The 27712-nt window shown below is 40.9% G+C and overlaps 3 protein-coding genes across 3 annotated transcripts; 1 reads left to right on the forward strand and 2 right to left on the reverse strand.

Moving 5' to 3' along the window:
* The first annotated feature begins 5229 nt into the window (after positions 1–5229).
* LOC109162967 (F-box/kelch-repeat protein At3g23880-like) lies at positions 5230–5874 on the forward strand. Its single transcript, XM_019311711.1, has one exon. It carries the CDS (start codon positions 5230–5232, stop codon positions 5872–5874), a length of 645 nt encoding a protein of 214 aa, XP_019167256.1.
* Positions 5875–11899: 6025 nt separating this feature from the next.
* On the reverse strand, positions 11900–12514 carry LOC109163047 (pheromone-processing carboxypeptidase KEX1-like). The gene has a single exon (XM_019311790.1). It carries the CDS (start codon positions 12512–12514, stop codon positions 11900–11902), a length of 615 nt encoding a protein of 204 aa, XP_019167335.1.
* Positions 12515–26274: 13760 nt separating this feature from the next.
* On the reverse strand, positions 26275–27484 carry LOC109163128. The gene is made up of 2 exons (XM_019311903.1): positions 27199–27484; positions 26275–26597 (listed from the first exon to the last, which is right to left on the reverse strand). Exons 1-2 carry the CDS (start codon positions 27482–27484, stop codon positions 26275–26277), a joined length of 609 nt encoding a protein of 202 aa, XP_019167448.1.
* Between the last annotated feature and the right edge of the window lie 228 nt (positions 27485–27712).

The following is a 27712-nucleotide window of genomic DNA, read 5'->3' on the forward strand; positions in this document are numbered from 1 at the left end:
TTTTTACGCGCTTTGCGCGAATGTGATAATGCACAATGATTATTTTTAAATAAGTATTTCAAAGTATATCAATCAATATTATATAGGAGCTGTTTATGCATAGGTAAATAAATGTTGAATTTGTTTATTTAAATCGGTAATTTAAAGTATATATAAATTCAAGATAATATATGAGAGATTGATTATAATTGTCACTAAAATGAATGTTTGCAACTTTGTATAACCACCATCCGAACCTCTCTAGCTATAGCCACCTCTAATTCTTAGCACATTCATCAGTTAGACATAAATAACGCCTTTTTGCACATTCATCAGTTAGACATAAATAACGCCTTTTTGCACATTCATCAGTTAGACATAAATAACGCCTTTTGCACGAAGATTTGCAAGACGAGGTCTATATGGTTTTGTCTCCAGGTTTTCAGGGCACCAAGCCAAATCAGGTGTGCAGATAATTGCGCTCGTTATACGGACTCAAACAAGCCAGCCGACAATGGAATGCAAAATTGATGGCACCGCTAATACATATTGGATTGCTCAATCTAAGTCAGACCCCTCTTGCTATTCACTAAAGGCTGCGACGCACTGTTCATAGCTCTATTAGTATACGTGGATGACATTCTAGTAACATGTGGAGACATTAATCAAATTTAAGAACTTAAAGTTTTCCTCGATACAGCTTTCAAGATCAAAGATCTCAGAACCTTGGGGTATTTTCTGGGAATCGAGGCTAGAATGTGTGACTCCTGGTTGAATCTCTGTCAGCGGAAGTATACTCTGGATATCTTGAATGAAGTTGGCTTCCTTGACCACAAGCCTGCTAAAACTCCCATGGTCCTAGGCCATCGCTTAACACATGATGATGGAAATATTCTTGATGATGTTGCTTGTTACAGAAGGTTGGTAGGCTGATCAATTATGGAAATTTTAGAGTGCATTTCATCTCTAATTATGTTGTAGACTTCCTCTTCCATTGTACGCATATTGATAAAACATATTCTTAACTATATTTTACTCGAAACTTTAGCCTATTTTGTGCATAATTTAAAGTTCCCTGAATCATGTGTGTACTGAGATTTATTTGTTTGCTTTATTGTCCTAGGCACATTTATTCACAAAAATTAAAGAGGGAAGTATTTTGGGGCATTTCCGGTCACTTTTGGAGTTAAAGAACCCGTTCAAGAAGGAATGTAGCAACAAACGAAGAACGAGGAGCACACTAGGAGAATTAGCATGGCCACCAGGTCAAGGCCGTTCTTGATAGATTTTACACAACTATGATTTAGGTCATTCCAAATAGAGGCAGTATGCACTTCATTTTAGGCCGAATTAGGCACGACCATGCCCTTGGTCGTGCCAATATGGGTAATCTGAATAGTATTTAAACATGTTCTATGTTGTATTTTGGGGGAGGCGAACGCTAGATAGTTTCAATCGGCTTCCCTTTATTTCCTTTCATCTTTTAGGGCTAGACTAGCTTAGATTACATATAATCAACACATTTTCCAATCTTTTAATCTCAGATTGAAGTCGAATTCAGCCTCAACATTACATCTACATAGAGAAGCTTTTCCATACTCTTTCTTTTATCTCCTCTACAATAATGTTCTTAATATTCATGTGTGCTTTTTACTTGTTCTTCTTTTTGAAGTGTGAGTAGTTCAATATGGAGTTTGGATTAGCGATTAATCCCTTTCCTAAGTGCTGGTTATGTAGATTTTGCATAAGGGGGGAAAGTGGTGACCCAAGAATGCCTTTGAGCTTAAGAGTTTGGGATTGAGGCATCATTAAAGTGGGGCAATCTCTTGCTCTAATTCTAGGTCGAAAGATCTTTAATTCCAACGCGCATTTTGGACGAATTCTTGAATTAGGTATTTCTCCCTATTTTTCTCAGGTTGTTCAGGCTCTTAATTAGGATGTGGTTATCGTTAATCTAGTAGAAGGTGTGGCATGAGATAAGGCTAGAGGTGTAGCCATGTCGCACACCTTACACAGGGGTTATGTGCTTTGTACGATGAGCCTACACTATGCTATTTGCCTTGCACAAAAGCATGAGCATGCCAACATATAGTAGTGCCTATGTACCGCTTGGGGTAAACGACGTGTGATTATACAAAGGTTTCATACACGGAGTCATGTGATGATGTGGTTCAAAATTTCATGGCACATCCCGGCCCACGATCTAAAACATTTGATGAATTAGAGCAACAGTTCCTTAGAGATTATAAAAGACCGGTACCACTTATGTCTGGGTCATCATCATCTTCTCATTCTTTTAATTCAATGTCTTGTATATCCCTTTAAGTTTGGTACTTGTCCAAATATCAAAGACACACTTTCAAGACGTTGAATGGTAGTCACTATCTAACACCTTCCTCTAAAACCCCATGTTCTCATTATTACTACAAATTATATTTTCCAATTCTATGCTTTGCCTGGACCAAAAAATCATAAGTGATGTATCAAAAGTAATAGAATGCCTAATTGCTAACAAAAGATTCAAAAAATTAAAGAAGAATAAAACACACATGAATCTAAAAGACTAACAACATGTTTGATTCGTTGAATATGTTTAGAATGGTATAGAATTTTTATGAGTACACTTATTCAATCAATTTTTAAGTTTATATATTCTTGAAAAATACTATTCACCAGAATATGCTATCCTTGAGAATAAATATCTTTTATTATATAGGGCATTTCATTAATTTGAATGCTTACATAATTTCTATTTCTAAAACGAACCAAAACATAAATACAATTCCTAAAATATATACATTTCAAGAACCAAAAATGGAATTTAATTCATAGTCTATATCTCGCTTTTTGATTCCCTATTGAATATTATTCTTTTTCCTCAAAACTCAATTATGTAAACCAAATATACTTTAAGGGTTACTCTGTATAGAATTTTTTTTTTTCAATTTCCATTTTCTACATTTCAATGTTGTACACTCACCTTTTCAACATTAAAAAACAAATAGACCAAATTCTCTGAAGGAAATTTTTTTTGTTGACACACCCAATTTAATTCTGTCTAACCGTAACGCTTTATTTGTCCGTTACCATTTCTCCCATCAACCCTCTCCTCTCACTCTCTCTCTCTTGCTCTCTCTCTCTCCCTCCCTCCCTCCCTCCCTCTCCCTCTCCCTCTCCGTCTACCCTCCGCTCTCTCTCTCTCTCTTTCCTGAGCCGCACCGAAATCCTCTTTCTCCCAAGTTTGTCTCCTCTCACTTTAATCTTCTCCCTCGCTGTCAATCTCTTTTGACTCTCATCTCTCGATTGGAAAAAAAAAGGTTTCTATACATCTATCAACCCGAACTCTTTAATCGTCATCGAAACTCCTTAGATTGAGAAGGTAATCTCTAGTCTCATCCCCTTTACTAGCTATAAGACTTGAAAGTTTTTTTAGAAGCCTAGATGTATGTTTCATTTAATTTGAACCACAAAAAAATTTGTTTTCTTTGTAAAGAAATTGAAATTGTGAAAACATTGACAAATTCATTTCGAAACATGTTTTATTGAATACATTTTCTATTTTTTCTAAATTTTTGTTACTTAAAACACCCGCATTTACAAACTTGTCCGCCACTAAAAGTGAGAAAGAGATTATTACCAAAAAAAAAAAAAACCACCAAACTTCAAATAGCTTTTGAGCAATTTTGATATAATTCTCTATCTCTATCTCTATCTCTCTCTCTTCATCTCTCTCCATATATATATATCTCTCTCTTCATCTCTCTCCATATATATATATATATATATATATATATATATATATATATATATATATATATATATATATATATATATATATATATATATATATATATACACGCACACACACGCGCACACAACTAAAAAAATTTCAAGTTTTCATTCTCATTAGTAAGCTATTAAATGAGTTCAAATCTATTTATTTATTTATTAATTTGTAAAATAGGAAACTAATTTGCACTAATTTTTCCACATCAAGAAATAAAAATGTAGTGACAACTGATAAAAGTATCAAGTAATATTGTAAGTATTTAAGTTGTTATATATGGAGTTGTGGTTAGGTAGATGGGATTGAGTTAGAAATAATAGTAAAACAACTAAAAGAAATATAAATGCAATAGATGCATATGCTGTACAGTTGTGGAGCATTGATTTTTTTTTAATGCATTAAATAGGTAGGTGATAGTTAGTAGGAATAAATAAATAGGTTATGGTGCGTAAAAAGAATGTGATTATATTATAGGAATATAGGAAATAGTGATGGTAGGGGTAGGTAGGTGGCGTTTGATTGTTAGGTAGGTGGGTGAAAGTAATGCTATAAAAATAAGTGAAGTGAATATATATATATATATATATATATATATATATATATATATATATATATATATATATATATATAAGGGGTAGGTAGGTGGCGTTTGATGGTTAGGTAGGTGGGTGAAAGTAAAATAAGTGAAGTGAATATATATATATATATATATATATATATATATATATATATATATATATATATGTATATATATATATATATATATAGTAAAACTAATTCTCTAATACTATACATACTGAAATTAATCAATGATGTAACACTAGCAATATTTATTGGAATCTTTTTGTAATTTGTATGGCTTTTATTCCTTTTGCATGTACTCACATTTAATTTCTTGTGGATATAGTGAGAAATAGATCCGAGTTGGTTTAAAATATATAATTATATATATATTTTTTATTTTCAGATAACAAAAGGAATTCTTATCTAAGACACACAATCAGGATGTCATTCCCTACTCCTAAGCGCCATATGAAACAACAAAATTTGAATCAAGATATAATCACAGAAATCCTTATAAGGCTACCTGTGAAATCTCTACTGCAATTTAGGTGTGTTTCAAAAGTTTGGTGTGCTTTAATATCATCTCCAGAATTTGTCAAATTGCACTTAAATTTTCATTCCAAAAAGGATATTAAGGTCATGACATATAGCAGTGTAAATCGGATAAGCTTTATGTCCTTGTTTCCTATTATAGAAAACAAGCAATCATCCTTTCGAAAGTTTATTACATATGACCGCTCGGTCTTAATCCCTGAAGATGGTTTTGGATTTTTGGGTTCTTGCAATGGGCTCTTTTGCTTTCGTGCTAAACCGTATCAAATAATGATTTGGAACCCTTCAAGACAATCCCAGAAATATGGCGGTTCGGCTACATAAGCATATTAGGATTTGGATACGACATGCATAATGACGACTACAAGGTTGTATATGCTTATTATGGTGACAATAATGGTGATGATGAATATGTGGTTTTGGTGTATAGTTTTAAGCTTGGGTCATGGAAAAGATGTGATAGAGGGTTTAGTAGTGGGTTTGTTTATCCTAGAATTGCTGTGTTTGTGAGTGGTAGTCTCAACTGGTGCAACAACAACTTAGATGACAGTGACTGGAATTGGAATATAATTTCTTTTAATTTAACCACTGAAACATCCAAAGCTATAGCGTTACCCAGCCATGAACATGGGGCTGCCATTTGTGTAGGTGAGTCAAGAGGATTGCTTTTTGCAGGTTTTCATCTCAAACATCAAATGGAAGTTTGGGTGATGAATGAGTTTGGAGTTGAAGAATCATGGACTAAACTAGTCTGCATTTCAAACTTACCAGTTCATCATCCACTTCCCCGGGGTTCAGAGAACACATACATGGCTTTGTGTAATGCTAAACTCGCAATTGTACATGTTTCGGAAAATGGTGATATTCTAATGATGGTTGGGCATCAGTTGAAGCTCCATAGACGTAATGCTAGAAGGGGTAAGAATTTTAATATCCCCTATGATCTTGGTTATATGGTTACTAGTTATGTGGACACCCTTGTTTCACCATGACCGGTCTGTAAATTAATTGTTCATGTCATGTTGGAGGAAGAAAATTTTGCTTTTTGATGGGTTGATTTAGAGTTCATCAATGGCTTTATAATCGTGTTGAATTAAGTATAAAATAGTATCAATTTTTTATTGTATCATTTTTGTATGAGCTTTGTGAAGTAAATTTTCCTAGCCATGTTTGGTGAACTATAGATTTGTGTGAATGCAACACAAGAAAGATAGAAATGTTTCTAAGTTAAATTACAGTGTTTACCCGCACATATGACTTTGACTTTGGGCCATTATATTAACTAGCCATTACGGACTTGGGTGTGAGGCGATACAGAGAGAGTGTGAAGGAGGGTGATGGAATATATGTTTAGCATAGAGGGGTAGGTTGACCCATGGGGTTTACCAACTTACCGCTAAGGGGCGGGGGGCGGTGTCAAGGCCAGTGGTCCCTACCGGCCGAAAAAAAGGGTCTCCTAAACTCCTCGAGCTACAGTAGTGTGGCTAGTGGGCGTCGAGCGCTCTCCATCGTGTCAACGGCGCCCCGTTCTATCATGACTTCTAACATTGACACTTGGATTCGGTTACATAAAGTACATTTTTATTATACTAAAGGTTTGTATATACTATCAAATAATAAATGTTTAGTACACAAATAATATACATTCAATATATTAGAAACATACATTTATTCATGGTCCAATTAATTTGCCTTTATTACTTCTCGTTATTTGGGCTCCTTTATTTATTATTTATCTATTCCTTGAATTATAATCTCGAGTAGTATATAATCTTTTGAACTTAAGGCTCCAATTAATAACAATAATATTATTATAATTTTCCTATCCCCTTTTTGTATATATCCTACCCGTTTCGTGATGTAACCTGGTTTCATACATCCATCACAAATTCACAATGTAACTCCATTATAATCACATTAATTGCATTTAGGCAGATTTCCATTCTAATTTCCGTAAATGCATATCGGGAGCTTCGTATATATATTATCCTCCTTTACTTAATTTCCTTATGGATTTTATGAATTAACTTCCTTATATGATTTAATTCATCTTGGTGGAACAAAATGACCCATGATATGGACGAATCAATAAATTTACATAAATTAATGGGGTAAAATAGTAAAAGATCAAGAGATAATTGTAATAATAATATTGAGTAGATTAATATAATAACGTTACAAGAGTTTTGTAAGAATAGAACATGATTTATCTAAGTTATGACATAAGCTTTTTATACAAGGAAAGTATAGCAAACTTAGCTAAACTCAAGGTCGGGGTGACCACGACGGTTCGAACCGTAATCGTCACTGTAATAATCGAAACCGAACCGGAACCGTTCGTACGGTTCAAGTTCCGATTCCTAACTGGAACCAATACGATTCTGGTTAAAGTATGTGAAATAAAGGACCTTGAACCGCCGGTTTCGATTCGGAACCAGACGGTTCCGATTCCAAACCGAAAAAAAAATTTAAAATGATGGCTGCAGGCCTTAGGCTTGCAGCATACTGCCTCACTGCCACATTGGGTAGTGGGTAGTGGTGCAAAGACCAAAGAGGCAATGGTCTCACTTTTTCACTTTTTCTTTTTTGTTCTTTTTTTTTTTTTAAATCCGGTTAGAACCGACGGTTCCAATCAGAACCGTCGGTTCATAAACCGGAACCGGATCCGTACTATAAGGTTCCGGTTTCGATTTGGTCATTTGCGGAACCATAACAGGAACCAAGGTCACCCCTAACTCAGGGGAAGCCGTAGGAACGGGTTAAAGCCTAGTTGGATGCCCTGGGTCGACCCCAGGTGGCCAAGTCGCATACATCGGTCAGAATTGCCTTGGTCCGAATTGCCTTGCTTGGCCCGAACCACCTTCGTCTCGATCGCCTTCTTTGGGCTCGGGTTACGTTCTTGGTCTAGCTGGTTGCCTTCTTAGATCCTGGGTTTCTCATTCTTGGATCATTTGTAATATCTATTTAACATATATATATATATATATATATATATATATATATATATATATATATATATATATATATATATATATATATAACATCATTTCATATATTTTCCTTAATTAAGTGTATTTAGGCAGTTTTATACGCATACAATTTGTGTTAAGCTGAGTTAATTGCATTCAATTAAAGTCATTGATGAACTCTGTGTTCAAATAGTAAACAATTAGGGTGCGTTTTGGAAACCCGGAAAATGACTTCTCGAAAATATTTTTTGATTTTCAGTGTTTAGCAAGAGAGGGGGAAAATGAGGTCAATGAAAAATCATGCCTTAGTCAAAGGAAAATAGGTATGTTTTGGGGAAAAATGACTTTCCCTTTTTTTTTTTTTTTTTTTTTTTTTTTTAGGTGAAGTCATTTTCCAAGGGTTGCTCATGCAAATTTTGTCAAAATAGTGGGGTTTTAGTTAGAGCTGTCAATACGGGCTGGCGAGACGGGTAAAAAAAATATGCTCTTAGGCGGCCCTGGGTTTTACTTGCCCAGCCAGCCCCACCCCTGGCCTGTGGGCTAGGCGGGCCCCCTCCACTTATAAAGTCCACATTCTAAAATTTTAAAATATTAAACTAGGGTTATGGTTATCACTTATTAGGTCATAATTAGATTTTATAAAATATTACTAGTTTTTTTTTTTTTTACGCGCTTTGCGCGAATGTGATAATGCACAATGATTATTTTTAAATAAGTATTTCAAAGTATATCAATCAATATTATATAGGAGATTTTTATGCATAGGTAAATAAATGCTGAATTTGTTTATTTAAATCGGTAATTTAAAGTATATTAAATTCAAGATAATATATGAGAGATTGATTATAATTGTCACTAAAATAAATGTTTGCAACTTTGTAATAACGTTAGTCTAAATACTTAGTCTTAAAGCAATAGTTTAAATAAATACTACTTTTGGTTTAAATTTCTCTAATTCTTGTTAATTCTCTTTTGGTAGCATTGTTGTTGTTTTCATCTTCAGTACATGTGTTGGTCCCGGTAGGTTATAACGAGAGTCTAGAGGGGGGGGGGGGGGGGAGGTGAATAAACTCTTTTCAGATTTTTGCAAGTAACAACCTTTCGACGTTACAGTGCAATGGAAATATTGAGTTAGTTTTAAACACTTTGCACAGTTTGACGTTTTATGAAGCTTTCGGTTTGGGCGCGTATGATGTTATGATGTGGAAAATAAGTTGCGAAAGATAAAGAGATAGGGAGACGAGAGTTTTATAGTGGTTCGGCCAACTTTGCCTACTTCCGCTCTTCTTCCACAACTTATGGAAGGTTTGCACTATCACTCGTTAGTACAAATACACAAGAAGCTTCCTTGATCACTAAGCCGGACAGCTTCTTGCAGGTTTTTCAACTCCGCGAGTTTACTTTGCCTCTATCAACGTCTTCTTCAGAGTTGAGGTTGGTAGAAAAGGATTCTGATTTCTCCAACGTGGTGAAGTCTTGATTGAATGGAGGATGATCACTTCTTCTAAGATCCAAGACTTCTTCAAGGTGGAAGATAAGAAATAATGAACTTCTTCAAATATCTTCACGCCTTGACACTGGTTCACAAAAAGCTTGATGAGTACTTTAATATTGCTTAAGGGCTTTTTGCTTGAGAGTGTTGTCGAGTGAAAAGAACCAGCACCTTCTTAGTTGATGAAGGTGGGTTTATATAGGTGAGGGAAATTTCATCCGTTGAAGGGATATGAAATTTCAAACCTAATATCCAGTGGGTAAGGACCGGGGAGCTTGTTGCATTAAATGCTCCATTAATGTGGTTTGTACCTTATAACCGTTGAGGGCATGGATAGGCTTAGGGTTTTGTCTTTTATCTTCAAGGATGGTACAACTTCATTTAATGCTCCTTGGTATGTGTGTCCCACATGTTAAGGTCCTTTTTGTTCCTAGGATGGTTAGACAGCTCAGACAGAAGAGACATTCTTCTTGTTGTAGAAGAGAATGAATGTCTTAATAATCGTCATAAAGGTAGCTGTCTCTTCGAGGTGGTTGATATCCCTTGATGAACTTTCGTTGTTGACGCTTCAGTCTTCTTGCTTTGTGTCTCTTTTCGTCTTGATAGCCCTAACAAGAGAACATAACTCGTTTTCGTGTGTTTGTCTAGCTTAACACGAATTACAATGTGAGTTATGGCAACTTTCGTCTAGAACGAAAGCAGCAATTAAAAATAACGACGGTTAGGGGTCTACATTCTAGGTTACATTGGTATCATCAAAATCCTAATACAAGTGTTCTAACAATTTCCCCCTTTTTGATGATGCCAAAACCTATACTCTTCTCATAAAGCTGATAAATATCCTATAAGGGATTCTTTATTTCAAAATAGCCATTACTGAGAGTTTACAAGCCATTTCTAGATAAATGCAAATAACAAATAAGACACTGACAAGAACTTGGACAAGTAACACGAGATGTGTAACAACGAAAGATTTATATAAAGATAATGAAGCTTACAAAAGATTAAGGAGGACAGAAAGAAAAGCATCTTACAATTCTAAAAGGTTCATCTTCTGCTGCTTGGCCTTCTCGTATTCACGAACATCTCTCTCTTTTTGTTCCTTGAGCATTTTGTCGGTGTCAATATCTTTATTGATTCGCTCTCTGGAAACTTTGATTGGGTTCTCCCTAACCAGACTTTCTTATTTTCCCTTGATGTAGAGGCTTATGTAATTATTGTAGGCTTCAAGAATGTTTTCTCCCTCAACAATTCCTAACTTCCACCACGAGATAAGCTCGAAAGAGTTCATTCCTTCTGTATAGCTTTATCCAGATTCGGCATGTACTTTGAAAGCTGCATTATAAATGACTCCATGTTCAGAGCTTCTGGTCACTTTCGTGAGATCTTTAATCAGCTCTTTTACCCGCCCTCTTTCGTGAAGCTCTTGTTCTCATCTACGAGTTTTTTCCTCATGTTTTTCCCATAGCTCTCTATTCATCCTTTTGATCCTTTCATTCTGAGAGCTTATGTGATGTTGTCTTGTGTGATTGTCCTTTGTCTTCATCCAGACAGGAACGTTGCAACCCTCAAAACGTTTCCCTCTCCCTTCTTCATATGGTATGAAATCCACAAAGTTTCCCACGCCATCCATTGTAACTTTTCTATCTTTCATAAGCCTTTGTCTTAGACTCGTTCTTTGTCTCTTCGATAGACCACTGAAAATGTACTTGGACTCAGAGCCGAGATATTGGCGAGGCTTGATAGAATGGTGTTGGGATTGCGAGTGTTGATGACCACGAGAAAAATGATGATCTCGAGAAGGTGGAGGCGGAGGGTTTGTGCTTCTTCTTTCAGAATCTCTTTGTGCAAAAGATGGAGAATGATTTCTTGTGTTGTCTCTAGGATGATCATCATCCTTGTCATCAGGGTTCCTCTTTTCCCCCTTTTTGGCATGATCGGCACAAGCAGTAGGAGGAGTGGACAACTTGTTGACTGTAGTCAAAGTATCTTACACATATCCAAGAATTTGAAAAAGATACTGGCCCATTTGACATGCATTGTCATGTGAAGTCTCCATCTTTGTGCAAGCTAAATCAACACGCTCTTTGAGGCTATAATGCGAGTGCTTGAGTTCGTGTTGTTGCCTTGCCACTTTGTTGACAGATGTGTGAAGTTCATGAAGTTCCTTTGCCAAGTGGTCATTAGGCTGCTGTTGGGTGGAGCTTGTGGTGGTGGTTGAGGTTGATCTTGCAGTGGAGAGCGAGACTGAGCTTGAGCAGCCATTTGTTGGGCCAGCATCTTAGATAGGTCATCCAAGGTTTGGGTGTCCCTTCGTCGAAGCGTTAGGTATTCTCAGTGAATGACTTCGGCTGTGTGAATAGTTTCTCTCATAAAATTCATGACATGGTGTGGAGATTCTTCTTCAATATTCGTTGGTGAGGTGTCCATTTGTTCCGTTTGAGGTGGTGCTTCCATTTTGCCACCACTGGCTGAGCTTATCAAGATAGGTGAGGCATCCAGGTTGCCCTCACGAAGGATTGCACCTTCTCTCTTGATGGGAGTTTCGTCCATAGGTTAAACATGGGGGACGATAGCACGAGACAAGTTTTCAGGTTGAGTATTTGAAGTTTCGTCATCCTTGAGTGATGCTTCCCTTTTGTCATCACTTTGGGAGGGAGAGTTGTGTGATGAGGATTCTTCGGGTATTGTTGAATTGTAATCCGGATTGATCAAGAGAGGGGAATCACTGTCATAGTTCGTGTTACCCCCATTTTGATTGTCATCATCATCAGCATCATCATCATCATCATTCTCATCATCTGCATCAGCATCATCACTATCTTCATCTTCTTCATCTTCCTTTTCTTCTTCAGATTCATCATTGATTTCTTTGCCATTTTCGTCCTTTGATCCACTGACTTTGCAATTGGGATCGTTCTGGTGCGATTTTTCTAAGTCAGTTTTGATTTTGGATAGGAGCATTGCGTAACGAAGCTCCTTCATTTCTTCAACAAATGCTGGATCCAGAGGAGGTTTGTTGAGCTCGATGCATAGGGGTGCCTTATCCTTTCCGAGAGTGCGATTGGTCACTTTATAAGAGTACACTCGTTGAATTGTTTCAAGACGGAGTGCTTCATAGACATCTTTCGTGCCAACCCACTCTAGGGAAAATTTCTCTTCTTCCTTCATTGCTTCGGCTGTTTCAAGTAGGAGTGTCTATTGAGGTTGTGCGCCATTTCTGCCATTGCATTACTCGGTTGTTGTCAACCTCTATAGTCTCTCGAAGTAATTGATCTGGTGATGAGGGATAGGCACAGCTTTTGGTGGTGTTACCACTGCTTTCGGATCAACAACTGTATCATCTACCAATGCAGGTTCTTGTGTCAGAGTACCCGGTACCTGTTCTGCAAGGGTAGGTTCTTGTGGTAGAGAACTTTCGGTAGGAGGGACGTCAGCATCATTCGTGTTGGCAATCACTTCTTTCGTCTCTTCTGGCAAGCCAGGTTCTTGTGGGAGACTTAAGTGATTGACCTCCTTTTCCATGACAACAGGTTCTTGTGTCGAACGTGGAGAGGTTTGTTCTGCTGAGATGGGTTCTTGTGGTTGGAGGCTTTTCGGAGAGATGGGATCTTGAAGTTTTGAAGAGGACCTGTGCTTTCGTTTCTTTGAAGATTTGGATTTTGCTTCCTTTTTGGATGATTTATCTTTCGCCTTTGACTTCTTCTTGGAGGAGGATATTTTCGGGTTTTCCTCATCTTTCTTTTCTAAAGAGGCTTCTTTCGACTTATCTTCCTCTTGGGAAGATTTTTCCGTCGTCTTTTCTTCCCCCTGGGAAGATACTTCTTTCGTTCTATCTTCCCCCTGGGAAGATACTTCCTTCTTCTTGTCTTCCCCGTGGGAAGACGCTTCATTCATCCTGGTACCTTCCTTCGCAGAAAGAGGTGTGCTAGATTTTTCCTTTGCGGGAGACTTATTCTATACCTTTTGTCCGAGAACGAAGAGAACAAGATTGTCATCGTCAGAAGAGTTTTCCACAATGATTGGATCCACTGATAGAACAGGTGGAGTCTGAGTTATCATTTCTTCTGGATTTGCGATTGGAGTAGGAGATGGTTCCTCAACAGCAGCTTCTTTCGTCTCAACACGAAGCGAACTTTTCTCCCTCTTCTGTCATTTCGGCTTAGGCTGATCATCTTCTGAATCCTTCGCCTTTTTAGACTTCTGTTTAGCTTTGACCAGCTCCAAAGGTATATCCAGTTCCAAAGCTTTCTGCTTATCATAGCCAGTGGGCTTGTGCTGCATGTGACACGCCTTAGGTCCAGGCCTCATTCCTGGTCTCATAGGGATTCGCTTTGTGGTGAGGAGGTGACTAACCAAGAACCCATAGCCCATTTTCTTCGTGATATCTCCAGGGCTTTTTCTATTGAATGTGATGACGTGTGGGAGGTTATTGAAAATTATTTTCGACCAGTCCACCTTGTGATCATGGAGAAATGCGTGCAGCATTTTGAGCTTTTCTTTTGTTATATCGTTTGTCCCCGATGTCTTGTGTTCGACAAGCTTATTGAAGATGTCCACTGTGAATTCGTAATCCAAACGGAACCACTTCTTCTTCAAAGGCCATGTGATTGCAGTTGGACCTTGCTTGTTTTTGATAGATGCATAGAAAGCATCCTGATCATAGTGATAGAATGCAAGATTGGACTTGTACGACTCGTCTCTCTGAGGGAATTCATAGGCAGCTCTAATATCCTCCGACGTGACTGTTACTACTTGATTGTTAACTCTCGAGGTTATGGTAAGTGCTTCCGTAGAAACAGAAGCATTCATATAACATTGTGCGACATCCGTAGGAAACCAAAAAGAGTACAGATGTACAACAAACTTGTACAAACCAGTTTCATTGAGTAAGTTGATGATCTTTTCTCTGAAATCTCGATCAATGACATACTTCAGGAAGCCATGCGCATCCCGCATGCTTCCACCGGCAATGAGAGGAATCCGAGATTCAATAAAAGCAGTATTGTCTGTGGGAAAGGTAGGTATCTCCAGTGTGGGTGGTACTTCAGGTTCAGCTTCGGAGGGGGTAACTGTGGGTGACTTCGCCATTTGAGAGGTTTAGGATACAGTAATATTTTAAGGGCAGATTTGAGATGAGGAGTGAATGAAAGAGATGAAGTGTGGTATGAAGAAGGTTTATGTAGGGTTTTCTTGGGTCTCGGGTATACAAGGAACGGGTGACCCATTTTAGTTATGGATTATTTGAATTTCAAAAATAACCGGTTCCACTTCTTCTAAATAGGTAACTGATCAGGTTATGGAGATTTGATAAGATCATGCTCAGATCAGTTTTGATCATTCCTCATTAAATGAGGAGAGAGAAAATCACTCGAGTGCATATGCATGCATTAAATGCGCGTCAGTTCAACTGACAAAGATCATGGGGTAGTGGACCATCTTTCTCGGCCACACGATGTCCATTATGAAGGATTTTAACGGTTTAGATGATCTTTTAGGATTTGTATCTTCTTGAATACGACTGAAAAACCGAAACATGAAAGATTACACTTATCACAACGAACGATCCATGAGACAAATAAAGTCTCGTGAACCTTTACGGAACATATAACGAGAATACATAACATAGACCGAGAGATGTTTATTACACGAAACATAGATAGTAGACACTGTGACTTCATCTCTCGAGGTCCAAGGCGCACGAATTCTCACTCCTTGGCATCCTTCTGCTTTCGGGAATACTCAGTGTATTCCTTCTTGAGAACTTCAAGAGCAAATACTTCATTCACAATAGTTTCGTGGTCTGTTCCCATAACGTCTCTTGAGAGACCTCTCTTTTTCATATCATCTAATTCAGCCTTGACGTGAGCTTCAGCAGCAGCATGAATAGCCATGAATTTTTCGTCAGTTTTGAGTTGCGGTGCAAGCTTCACAAACGAGAGAAATTGGGAAATGCTCGAAGCCTTGGTGGATCCATCATTTGAGGATGACCCTTCCAGTAGTGAGTTGTTGAAAACATGACGAGGATCGTTCTTAGATCGAACTTTCTTAGACAGACTCCCCATTGTAAGACACATCTCTTTCTCTATATCCATGATGATATTAAGTTAGAGGAGTGAAGCCATGTTTCCTAAGAAGGTCCTTTATATAGACGATAATTTCATCAAAGGATGTGACCCCGAATGACAGGGCATTGAGATAACCAGCACGCTTAAAAGAATATATTCATTTCCAAGAAAGGCAGGCGTGGTTAGAGATACTTTGGCGAAAGTGCAAACGAAACAACTAAAGTTTCGTTCAACACCTATGTAAGCCCGAAATAAGATAATTAATACTGAGAGACTTTTATTAATTCAAACAAGAGGAGATACATATAGGATAATACATAACAGCAAGATCAATTTTTCTTCCTCTCTTCACTCTCATGCTCACGAGATACAGCTTTTGGCTTCTGAAGTTCTGCCCACATCCTCTTGTACCGTTTTCTGGTACGCAGAATGTTAGAGTCTGAAGACGAAGTAGGTTCTTCTTTTTCCTCAGATTTGATCTCTTCCTTGAGATAGTTGACATAGTCTTTGTCATAATACTTGTTGGGTAGATCAGTAGGGGTTTTCTCTTGTTGAGGGACTTCCTCTTTAGGAGGAGCTTCCTCAGGTTCCTCAACAATGAAGCCAGCCATCTCATCATACTGAGATGATGAATCAGTATCGGAGGAGACCTCTAAGGGTGCTTGAAGACTGTTACCAAGGTATAGGTCTCCCTGTTCTTCCCTAATTTTCCTGGCGAGTTCTCTTTGTTTTCGAGAATCTCCCCTGGTGAAAGGCTTTTTAGGAGCCATTTTGGAGATAGAGATGGTAGAGAAGAATGAAATTTATTCCCCTTTTATAGGTATAATGTGAAGAGATATCGATGTAAAACTGCCCTCAGCATTCAATGCTGTAATTAATACCCATAGATTTCTTCAACTGACCATCAATGTCGTAGAAGACTTTGAATAGATATTTTCTAGAATTTTATGATTCCAAGGTCAGAGAATTGATTCCAAGACGTACAAATATCTGACAGACAGAGATTCATGCCTGATAGTTTATTTCATAATTTCACGAGACATAGATGAACAGGAGGGCAGAATTAAAGATAATTATAGAACATATAACAAAGAAATTTTCATTTCTTCGCCTTTCCCTTCCTTGTCTTGCTAGTTTCGCCTTTGGACCCTTTGGGAGACTTCTCTGTTGTAGGAGCATTTGAACGGGATGGTCCATCGGGGATGTGCTTTTCCTCATCAGATTCACCTTCAATGTAGCCCACAAGATCAGTCTTGCAATCATAGGTTCTAAAGAACTCCCGAAGGTCCCTGTCCATAGTGGGACTGTTCCAAGTGTCCAGATATAGAAATCCCTTTTTAACAATTAGAGGAGATTCCTCATTTGGATCAAATGACCTGGCATCTTTTTCAGCACACCTCTTGATGAGTTCGTCAAAGTCCTCACTTTCTGAGTCAGATGAGATATCCAGAGGATTGAGTGGATTGTTGCCGAGATAGTGATCGCCTTGTTCGTCACCCTCAAGACGAGCTCTGGTTCTCCTTGATGTATACTTAGTGATTGAAACTTTAGGTGCCATTTTTGAGAGGTGAGAGATGCATTATAGTGGAACCAATGTCCCCCTTTTAGAGCAAACTTAGATGGTGATCAATGCTTGCTCATTCGTTTGATCCAATGGTTAACCACTAGGAGAACCTATGGTTTTTGTAGAACCAATTAGCATTTAGGTCCATGCATTAATTAACATTTTTGAAGCTCATAAGAGATAATGCATGTGAGATAATTCCATCTTTGTCCCGAAAAGAATATTCTGATAGCAAAGTAACATAGTCAAAAGAACAATTAATAAAGATAGAGAATTTCATTAGAGGAATCAAGCAGAAGTGCCCCAAGCCATACAGATAAGACAAACATTATTCAAAGAAAGCGATAAGGCACGTAAAGCTCCAGACGGGTCGACTCATCAGTCACATCAGGCAAGTTTGCCTTGTTCGCATATTCGTCCAGTTCCTCTAGAGAGAGGGTGTGTAACACCCCAGATTTTCAAGACATTTTAAGCTTATATAATAAAGGTAATATCTCATTACATCCCAAAGTATATCATAAGTGTACGGGGTGCTATGCCACACCTGGGCTAGAGAACCCAGGTGCACAGGCTGTCTAACTAATATCCATTGAAACACAATGCATAATATGGCACGCAGGCCGAAAGGGAAACTACTCTACTTCTACGCTCCAGTTCTAGCGCGCTCCAGTGCTCTAGTCCTCTGTGCCTGAAAGCCAAATATATCTGTTCAGCCAGAGATGCTGGTAACCCACTCCAACGCGTTGAAATACAATACATATAGAGATATATATAGATATACGAAAACCATTTTGAGCATGAAGATATACCCTACGAACACTAGCTTTAAACCGGGAATGACTCGACAGATAAGGCCAGACACAAGCACAGTTATAACGAGCATATGCAGTTCACAACAGATAAGGCAGATAAGGCAAAGCATAAACAATGATCATAACCCAACATGAACAATCCCCAATATAAATCCCATAGTCACATCCCCCAAGACACTCGTAATCACAACTCGTCCATGTCACAACACATAACACACTTTGTTGGCGCCACAGGACCAATCGCATGCCCATACATGAGGGTCAGCGCATATAGCTCTGACACGGCCCTGCAGCACCCTGCCCCGTATCACTACACGGAGGGGTCGATCGCAACCGACCGATGAACCGCAGCTCATCATAGTGTTTGATCGCAACCAAACAGTGGACCGCAGCCCAAGAGAATGTCATCTGACCGCAGCCAGGAAAAAGGACGAACCGCAGCTCGTATAGAAACGTTTGATCGCAACCAAACGGTGGACCGCAGCCCAAGAGTATCAATCTGACCACAGCCAGCTTCTGAACCGCAGCTTAGGATAACCAATCCGATCGCAACCGAATTGGGGTAACACACACATAACACATAGCAAGCACATGCAAGCCACATTACACATTAGGAAGGGGGAGAAAACGTATAACAAAACCTATGCGTGATCCATCACTTACTAAGAATGGTCCTAAGGGGTTCATACTTCTTCCACCTAGGTCAACGGGATACCAATTCAACTAGCATGCAATATAATAGATTCATAAACCTACGAACGGTACCCGAAACATCAAACTAGACATAGGCACGATAAACGGAGTCCGTTGGGACACCACGGGGAACGGGGAACATCAAACGGGGAAGCCGGGATCCCGGGTGGGATGAATTTCCAGCGGGTAGCCGGTGGGTGGGGGCCACCCGCCGGCTGCCCGCCGGAGAATACTGTTCCGGGCAGCGGATCGCCGGCGGGCAGCTGCCCGCCCGCCGGCCACCCACTGCTGGGCGGTGCTTCACGGCCGTGGGTAGGTGGCGGGTCCCTTACCCCCCACCTACCCCCCACTGTCTCTTTTCACACACTTTACGCCCCGGGAACCGTTGTGGAACCCGAAACCATGCTTAGACACTTTACAACGCAATTAACGACAACACGTAGACAATTAACGAATCAAATACAAGAAACAAACGACACATAACCTATCATGCTTTTCTAAATATAATCAACACCCAAACATGCGATTTCCCCACCCGATAATCCAAGAATAAGATCATACGATACAACCTAGGGTTCTAATCACTTTTATATCAACAAGAATACGGTTCGTCTTCTAATTGCAAGATTCGGTAAGAATAACACATAAACATCAAGAGCATCACACAATTATCAAGAACGACACATAATCATCAAGAACTCCATATAATTATCAAGAACACCATAGTTATCAAGAATCTTCCAATATGAAGATCATCAAGATCCCCCATGGGATCATCACATCAATTACCAATAATAGTCATCATAACTCGCCAATATACAATAATATGGGGAAACCCTAAGGGGGAATTATAACTATGAAAATAGGTTTTGTTTAGACATGGGTTACCTCTTAGCCTTAATTAATTCCTTGGCTATGAAGGATCTTTCTTTAAGCTTCCTTGCTTTCTTGATTTCTCCTAAGGGGATACTTGGAGCTCTTTTGGGGTGGTGGGGCGTTATTTTTGTGGGAAGTTCTTGGTGCCTCCTAAGTCCCCTATTTATATATTTAGGAGTCCTAATTAGGAACTAATATTATAGGCTCGCTAATTCTATTCCTTTTGGAACTAAGTATTGGGTTTAGGGGTTGGGTTTATATATGAGGGCCCATGGACTATGGTGGGCCTTTTTCCCTAATTAATCATTATGATTTATTCTTTCTCTTGGGCTATTGATTAATTAATTAAATGGTTTTAGGGGCCGTAACACGGGGTGTTACACTCTCCCCCCCTTACAAGGAGCTTCGTCCCCGAAGCCCGGTGTTATAGTCCATCCTTTCACCCCTAGACACCTCGTAGCTCGGCCTCCTGATTAGGGTTGCGGCCTTATGTTTGTCTTGGCTTGGGGTAGGCTGAACTTTTGATGGTGTTGTGATAGAGAATTTTTCGGTTGTACCTCGGTTTCCTGCGCTGGAACTGGATGCACCGCGAGTGCCCAAGGTGGCCTCGATCGCTGCTACCCTTTGATCGAGTGGGCGTGTGGTGCGAATCAAGGATGAGAACCCTTCTTCCATGATTTGATTCTGCCGGTCGAGCTGAGCGAGTATGCGTTCGTTGACCGAACCCTCGTTTTGTCCCCTCGGGTTCCCTCCTGGCTGTGGGTGCACTGACGGGTTAGGCCCGTCTTCCTCCTCTTGTCCCTCATTTCCCTCCGTACCTCCGCAATATTGCATGGCTCGCTTGAGCTTTTTGTTGGAGATGTCCAATCGATCAACCAATTCCCTACGTTCCTCCTCGGGTTTTTGGCAAATTTCTTCGAGGGTGAGATAGTGTCCTCCCTTGGTGTAGTAGATGTCATTGCGGCGGAGGTTTTGGGCATTGAAAACCATGCCGTTGGCGGTTTTGACCTCGGTGTGGCTTAGGTCTACCCCCTTTTTCTCCATGATCCAACTTAGGATCATCCCGTAGGGTAGGCTAAGCCGGTTGTTTGTCTTGCAGAACTCTATGTGCTTTAGCATGAGTGCCGGCAGGTTGAACTTGATTTTATGTTTTAGGAGATACGCAAAGGTGCACTCCAAGCTCCCCACATCCTTGCTCTTGTTATTGGTGGGCAAGAGGCTTTCGGTTACAATCATAGCCAATATCTTTTGCTCCGCCGATAGCCACTTTCGATTTGGTCGAGTGGCCGAGGTGAACCCGTCCTCTTTCCCGAGTAAGTACCCAAGATAGTCCTTGTATCCCGTAGTTTGGGTATCAATCCACCCCTTTCGGTCATAGTCAGACACACCCGTGGTGGTCAATTTCAAGAGCTTGGCCAACCGGCCTTCGGAAAGCACAATTTCCTTGCCACGGACCTTGGTGGTAATTTCTACTTTGTCACCCCGTTTGGTGGCCACAAGGTGTTGGTAGAATTCTTTCACCAATTCGGGGTATGTGTCCCCTTTGATGGCGAGGTAAGTATCTAAAAGCCCTTGGTGTTAGAGCATGTCAACCAATTCCGGAGAGAATTGGTCGGGCTCAAGTGCTTTACCTCCGATTACGGTGCAATCGGCGTTGCTCCACTCCGGGGTGCGGATTCCGAGGGTCTTTTTCGGCATCTTGAATTTTTTTTTCTTTTGGCGGTGAGGAATTCCGGTAGAAATTCCGGCAGCTTTCCGGCGGGTCTCCGGCGAAGTTTCCGGTGGCCTATTTTCCGGCGGTGGTTCGAGCCGCTACAAGGTGGCGATGGTGGGGCGGAGCTCGGCAATTTTCCGGCGGGCGGTGGAGGCCTACGGTCGCGTGGGCGTTGGTGGCAGCGGGCGAAGCTTGGGTGGATGGCGGGCGGCGTCGCTCGGGTAGGGAGGCAGCGGGTCGCCGCTGGGTGCTCTCCGGGCGGTGGGCGAGGTCGGCTGGGATGGCGGCGCGGCGGTGTGGCGCTTAGCGGTAGCGTTCGGCCGGCGACGGTGGTGCGTGGTCGTCGGTTCTGCTGGGGTGGGGCGGCGAGGTGTGTGAGGTGGGGAAGGGAAAGAGTGGGGAAGAAGAAGGGGAGGAAGAAGAAGAAGGGTTTTTGATTTGGGGGTTTTGTGGGTTTTAGGGACTTAGAGAGATTTAACAAGGGGTTATCCCCTTAAGGTTTCAAGAAACACTCATGGCTTAGTGGTTGGGACTTGGGCTTGTAAATGTGAGGTCTAGAGTTCAATTCCTAATGGTGACATTAGGCATTTCTTGGTGGTGTGGTCCTCCTTTGTCTTTTTCCTTATTTTGTCCTTTAGTGGGGGAAGGGTTGGGTTGATGATATAACTTGTGCTTTATCTTCGTAGTGGAAATTGAAGTTTGACCAAAGATCCTTATTCATAATACTTTCGAAGTAGCTAAGCTAAATAGATATAATGTTTTCGAAGTATTTAAGCTAAATAGGTGGTCCATACGATACAAGGGGTGGTTACAAGGGGTGTGATGGTTTATCCTAGACAAAATTCGTTTTCTGGGTTTTCCTCGGTGGGATCCGTATGGTCCTCGTGTTCCGGGATTGGGTTTTCCCCTTCTAGGTCTTCTTCGTTTCCGAGTTTGTCTTGCGTGTGACTCATAACGAATACTTTTCCGGGAGCGCCGTAACCCCCTTGGTGACTGGTGCCCCCGTGTTGACCCACGGTGGCGGGGCGTGGTCTTTGGGGTCGAGTGCACTGGAAGGCCTTGTGCCCCTCCTCTCCGCAGTTGAAGCATCGCCAGGGGTTACTCGCGCAATCCTTGCCTCTGTGGCTTTTGTTACACCTCGGGCAAGGGAAGCTTCTTGGATTAGCTTCATTGTTTCCCAGGGGTGGCCTTGGGTTGGTGAGGTTGTTCGGCCTCGTGCCGGTGTCGTTCCTCGTTCTTTTCACTGGCGGTGCCCCACTTCCGGTGTTTCTTCTTCGTATTTGTTCCTGAACCCCGCGTTGGAGTAGTTGGATTCGATAGAGGTTCGCGGCACTGGAATAAGCCTCGTTGAGGGTCCGGGGTCTGCTTACCACTAGCGCTTTCCGAGCTTCGAAGTTGAGGCCTGACACGAACCTCTCTATCTTGGTTACCTCGGTGGGGACTAGCTCTGGTGCGAAGCGCGCCAGTTCGAGGAATCGTCTATGGTATTCTATGACGGTGGCCGTTCCTTGTTTTAGATGAAGGAACTCTTCGTACATGGATGCTTTTACGTGGGTTGGATAGAACCTCTCTCGTAGTCGTGTCTTGAGGTTCTCCCAATTGAACCCCGGTTCTTGCTGATAGGTGGGTCCCTCGTGGATCCACCAGAGATCGGCCTCGTGCCCGAAGTAGAACGAGGCTATCTCTACGCGGCGTTCCTCTGGGCATTCCACTACTCCAAAAATCTTATCAAGCATCCGGATCCATTCTTCTAGGACCGCGGGATCCTCTTCTCCCGAAAACGTGGGTGGTCGGTGATTTGAGACTTGTCGGGCGACGTCCGAGTTTGCGTTTGATGGAGGCGGTGGGGGCCTATTGTTGCGAAGGGCCGCGTCACTTAGTGCCTGTGCGACTTGTGTTAGTTGCTGCAGGGTTTGGGTCAAGGGGTCGTCGGTGGCGGGCTCTGGAGTTCTGGATTGCCTTCTGTTTGGCGCCATGCTATCGTCTTTCTGGTCAGTGTTTATAAGAATGTTAAGTTAGAGTCTGATGCACTTCTTGTGAAGTGATGAGTGGGGAAGGGTAACGTGTAGAGAAGTTATGTGTAGGTTTCACAATCTCACCGCGCGTCCTAAGATTCCTGAGTCCTATGTTCCTAGGTACCTAGAGTTCAAGCCTAACGTCCTAAAGTCCGGTCTTAAGAGTCTCTTCCTAGGGTCAAACTTAGGCTCTGATACCAACTGTAACACCCCAGATTTTCAAGACATTTTAAGCTTATATAATAAAGGTAATATCTCATTACATCCCAAAGTATATCATAAGTGTACGGGGTGCTATGCCACACCTGTGCTAGAGAACCCAGGTGCACAGGCTGTCTAACTAATATCCATTGAAACACAATGCATAATATGGCACGCAGGCCGAAAGGGAAACTACTCTACTTCTACGCTCCAGTTCTAGCGCGCTCCAGTGCTCTAGTCCTCTGTGCCTGAAAGCCAAATATATCTGTTCAGCGAGAGATGCTGGTAACCCACTCCAACGCGTTGAAATACAATACATATAGAGATATATATAGATATACGAAAACCATTTTGAGCATGAAGATATACCCTACGAACACTAGCTTTAAAACCGGGAGTGACTCGACAGATAAGGCCAGACACAAGAACAGTTATAACGAGCATATGCAGTTCACAACAGATAAGGCAGATAAGGCAAAGCATAAACAATGATCATAACCCAACATGAACAATCCCCAATATAAATCCCATAGTCACATCCCCCAAGACACTCGTAATCACAACTCGTCCATGTCACAACACATAACACACTTTGTTGGCGCCACAGGACCAATCGCATGCCCATACATGAGGGTCAGCGCATATAGCTCTGACACGGCCCCGCAGCACCCTGCCCCGTATCGCAACACGGAGGGGTCGATCGCAACCGACCGATGAACCGCAGCTCATCATAGTGTTTGATCGCAACCAAACAGTGGACCGCAGCCCAAGAGAATGTCATCTGACCGCAGCCAGGATAAAGGACGAACCGCAGCTCGTATAGAAACGTTTGATCGCAACCAAACGGTGGACCGCAGCCCAAGAGTATCAATCTGACCACAGCCAGCTTCTGAACCGCAGCTTAGGATAACCAATCCGATCGCAACCGAATTGGGGTAAGACACACATAACACATAGCAAGCACATGCAACCCACATTACAAATTAGGAAGGGGGAGAAAACGTATAACAAAACCTATGCGTGATCCATCACTTACTAAGAATGGTCCTAAGGGGTTCATACTTCTTCCACCTAGGTCAACGGGATACCAATTCAACTAGAATGCAATATAATAGATTCATAAACCTACGAACGGTACCCGAAACATCAAACTAGACATAGGCACGATAAACGGAGTCCGTTGGGACACCACAGGGAACGGGGAACATCAAACGGGGAAGCCGGGATCCCGGGTGGGATGAATTTCCAGCGGGTAGCCGGGTGGGGGCCACCCGCCGGCTGCCCTCCGGAGAATACTGTTCCGGGTAGCGGATCGCCGGCGGGCAGCTGCCCGCCCGCCGGCCACCCGCTGCCGGGCGGTGCTTCACGGCCGTGGGTAGGTGGCGGGTCCCCTACCCCCACTGACTCTTTTCACACACTTTACGCCCCGGGAACCGTTGTGGAACCCGAAACCATGCTTAGACACTTTACAACGCAATTAACGACAACACGTAGACAATTAACGAATCAAATACAAGAAACGAACGGCACATAACCTATCATGCTTTTCTAAATATAATCAACACCCAAACATGCGATTTCCCCACCCGATAATCCAAGAATAAGATCATACGATACAACCTAGGGTTCTAATCACTTTTATATCAACAAGAATACGGTTCGTCTTCTAATTGCAAGATTCGGTAAGAATAACACATAAACATCAAGAGCATCACACAATTATCAAGAACGACACATAATCATCAAGAACTCCATATAATTATCAAGAACACCATAGTTATCAAGAATCTCCCAATATCAAGATCATCAAGATCCCCCATGGGATCATCACATCAATTACCAATAATAGTCATCATAACTCGCCAATATACAATAATATGGGGAAACCCTAAGGGGGAATTATAACTATGAAAATAGGTTTTGTTGAGACATGGGTTACCTCTTAGCCTTAATTAATTCCTTGGCTATGAAGGATCTTTCTTTAAGCTTCCTTGCTTTCTTGATTTCTCCTAAGGGGATTCTTGGAGCTCTTTTGGGGTGGTGGGGTGTTATTTTTGTGGGAAGTTCTAGGTGCCTCCTAAGTCCCCTATTTATATATTTAGGAGTCCTAATTAGGAACTAATATTATAGGCTCGCTAATTCTATTCCTTTTAGAACTAAGGATTGGGTTTAGGGGTTGGGTTTATATATGAGGGCCCATGGACTATGGTGGGCCTTTTTCCCTAATTAATCATTATGATTTATTCTTTCTCTTGGGCTATTGATTAATTAATTAAATGGTTTTAGGGGCCGTAACACGGGGTGTTACAGGGTGGGCATAGTTGGGTTAGTTGGTGACTGAGAGTGAACTAGAGTAAAATCTTCATAAGATTGCTCACTCCGTTGTGGGACTTCAGTGACTGGATACCAACGAGAGGAGGGTTGATGATATGGGTGCTTGTTGGCATTGTTCAACATCATCATCCTTTCGTTTGCCAATAGTTTTGCCTGGTCCAGACATATAGCTTTCTTGGCCTGAGATTCATTGACAGTATTGTCCAGAATTTCTCTTTCTTTCGGGTTAGCCGAGTTTGGCATGGAAAATGTTACGTGGACCCTATCACCATCTTCCACCAGTTTCATGATTGTAGCACTAGTTAGTTTGCTTGCTTCCTGAAGATGACGATTACACCGAATAGCTCATTTTTCGGCCTCGTCCATTTTTCCTTTGCCCTCATTCATACCTGCAAAAATTTACTTACTAAACAAGAACTTAGTGTTTGAGTTGAGTTCATGGAAGGAGGTTCCAATTTATAGGTGAAAAGGTTGCGTGCAGATCTGTTTAAAAGATTGAAGATGACAATACTAGATTCCGTGTTAAAGACGTAATCAGAAGTTTCGTGACAGCCTTTTTCATATTCACTCAAGAAAATAAATTAATCCATGGAGATATAAAATTTGCTCATAGTGAATAGAACCACATCTTATCATTGTGACCCAAAATAGTTTTTAGGGCCCTTTCTTCTTGCTGCTAGCTGTGGACTTGAGTGGTGAGGGAAATTTTGGAGGAGTGCTTGATGGTGAATAATCATAGCTATCGCTTCTTTCCAGCACACTATCCTCCTTTGCATATCCTATGGTGTTGCCAACTGAGTGAAATGATTCACGTGATTCTTGCTCCGTTGGTTCACAAAGAAGATTTTGTAAATGTTGTGAACTTGCTAGAAATTTGTTTAGTGCCCCTTCATTAATTAGAGGATCATGAAGGATTTCAGTCTCTTTTTTTCTCTTTTCGGTGATTGTTGTTTTTACTTCACTTCCTGTACTCATTCCTGCACAATCAAAGACAAAATCTAGATTACTTACTCAAAAGACGGGTTAGTTTGGATTTGGTGACAGAATGATCTTCCTTTTTATAGAGATCTTGTGTGAGAGAGTGAACCAAATCTTTATGATGAGTATATCGAGAAGATTCTATAAGAATATCGTGAAAATCTTTGCAGATTTGATTCCCGCATTTTATGTCATCTCAATCAACCCGATTTCGTGTCTTAGAGTAGAGAATCTTGCTTCACTTAATGGTTTTGTGAGAATATCCGCAAGCTGATCATCAGTATTGACATATTCAAGAGATATCTTTTCTCTCAACATGATCACGAATGAAATGATATTTAATATCAATATGCTTGGTTCGTGAATGTAAAATAGGATTATGTGTGATGGCAATTGCACTCGTGTTATCACATTTGATGCTCACTTCTCGTGCATTTATGCCATAATCCTTCAATTGATGAGTCATCCGCATAATTTGGGCACAGCAACTTCCAGCTGCTATGTATTCGGCTTCAGCCATGCTGGTAGCAATGGAGTGTTGCTTTTTACTAAACCAAGACACAAGTCTTCCCCCTAGGAACTGGCAGGTTCCTGAGGTACTTTTTCGATCTATTCGGCATCCAGCAAAGTCGGCATCCAAATAGCCAACTAGATAGAAAGATCCTTCTTTCGGGTACCAAAGCCCAACGCTTTGTGTCCCCTTAAGATATCTCCAGATCTTTTTGGTTGCACTTAAATGACTTTCTTTTGGTTTAGCTTGAAATCTAGCACATACCCCAACAGCAAACGAAATGTCAGGTCTGCTTGCTGTTAGGTATAGAAGTGATCCGATAATCCCACGAAAATTCTTTTGATCCACATCTTTTCCTTCATTATCAATATCCATTCTAAGAGATGTGCTCATAGGGATTTTGACGGATGTTTTTCCATCAATGCCAAACTTTCGGATTAGATCCTTAGTGTATTTGGCTTGACAGATAAAAATTCCATCCGAGCATTGTTTTACTTGCAATCCCAGAAAGTAGTTTAGTTATCCCGAAAATGATATCATCAACATAGATTTGTACTAGGAGAATATGATCATTAACATTGATACGAAAGAGTGTCTTGTCTA

This window comes from Ipomoea nil, unplaced genomic scaffold (assembly GCF_001879475.1).
Source record: "Ipomoea nil cultivar Tokyo-kokei standard unplaced genomic scaffold, Asagao_1.1 scaffold0117, whole genome shotgun sequence".
Taxonomy (NCBI): domain Eukaryota; kingdom Viridiplantae; phylum Streptophyta; class Magnoliopsida; order Solanales; family Convolvulaceae; genus Ipomoea; species Ipomoea nil.

What these genes read in the sequence shown, in the direction of transcription:
- LOC109162967 (XM_019311711.1), top strand. Translation starts at nt 5,230, where the DNA reads ATGCATAATGACGACTACAAGGTTGTATATGCTTATTATGGTGACAAT.
- LOC109163047 (XM_019311790.1), bottom strand. Translation starts at nt 12,514, where the DNA reads ATGAAGGAAGAAGAGAAATTTTCCCTAGAGTGGGTTGGCACGAAAGAT.
- LOC109163128 (XM_019311903.1), bottom strand. Translation starts at nt 27,484, where the DNA reads ATGGATATTGATAATGAAGGAAAAGATGTGGATCAAAAGAATTTTCGT. An exon ending in ATGCCGAATAGATCGAAAAA is followed by an intron (nt 26,598 to 27,198) that starts GTACCTCAGGAA and finishes TTGATTGTGCAG; the next exon opens with GAATGAGTACAGGAAGTGAA.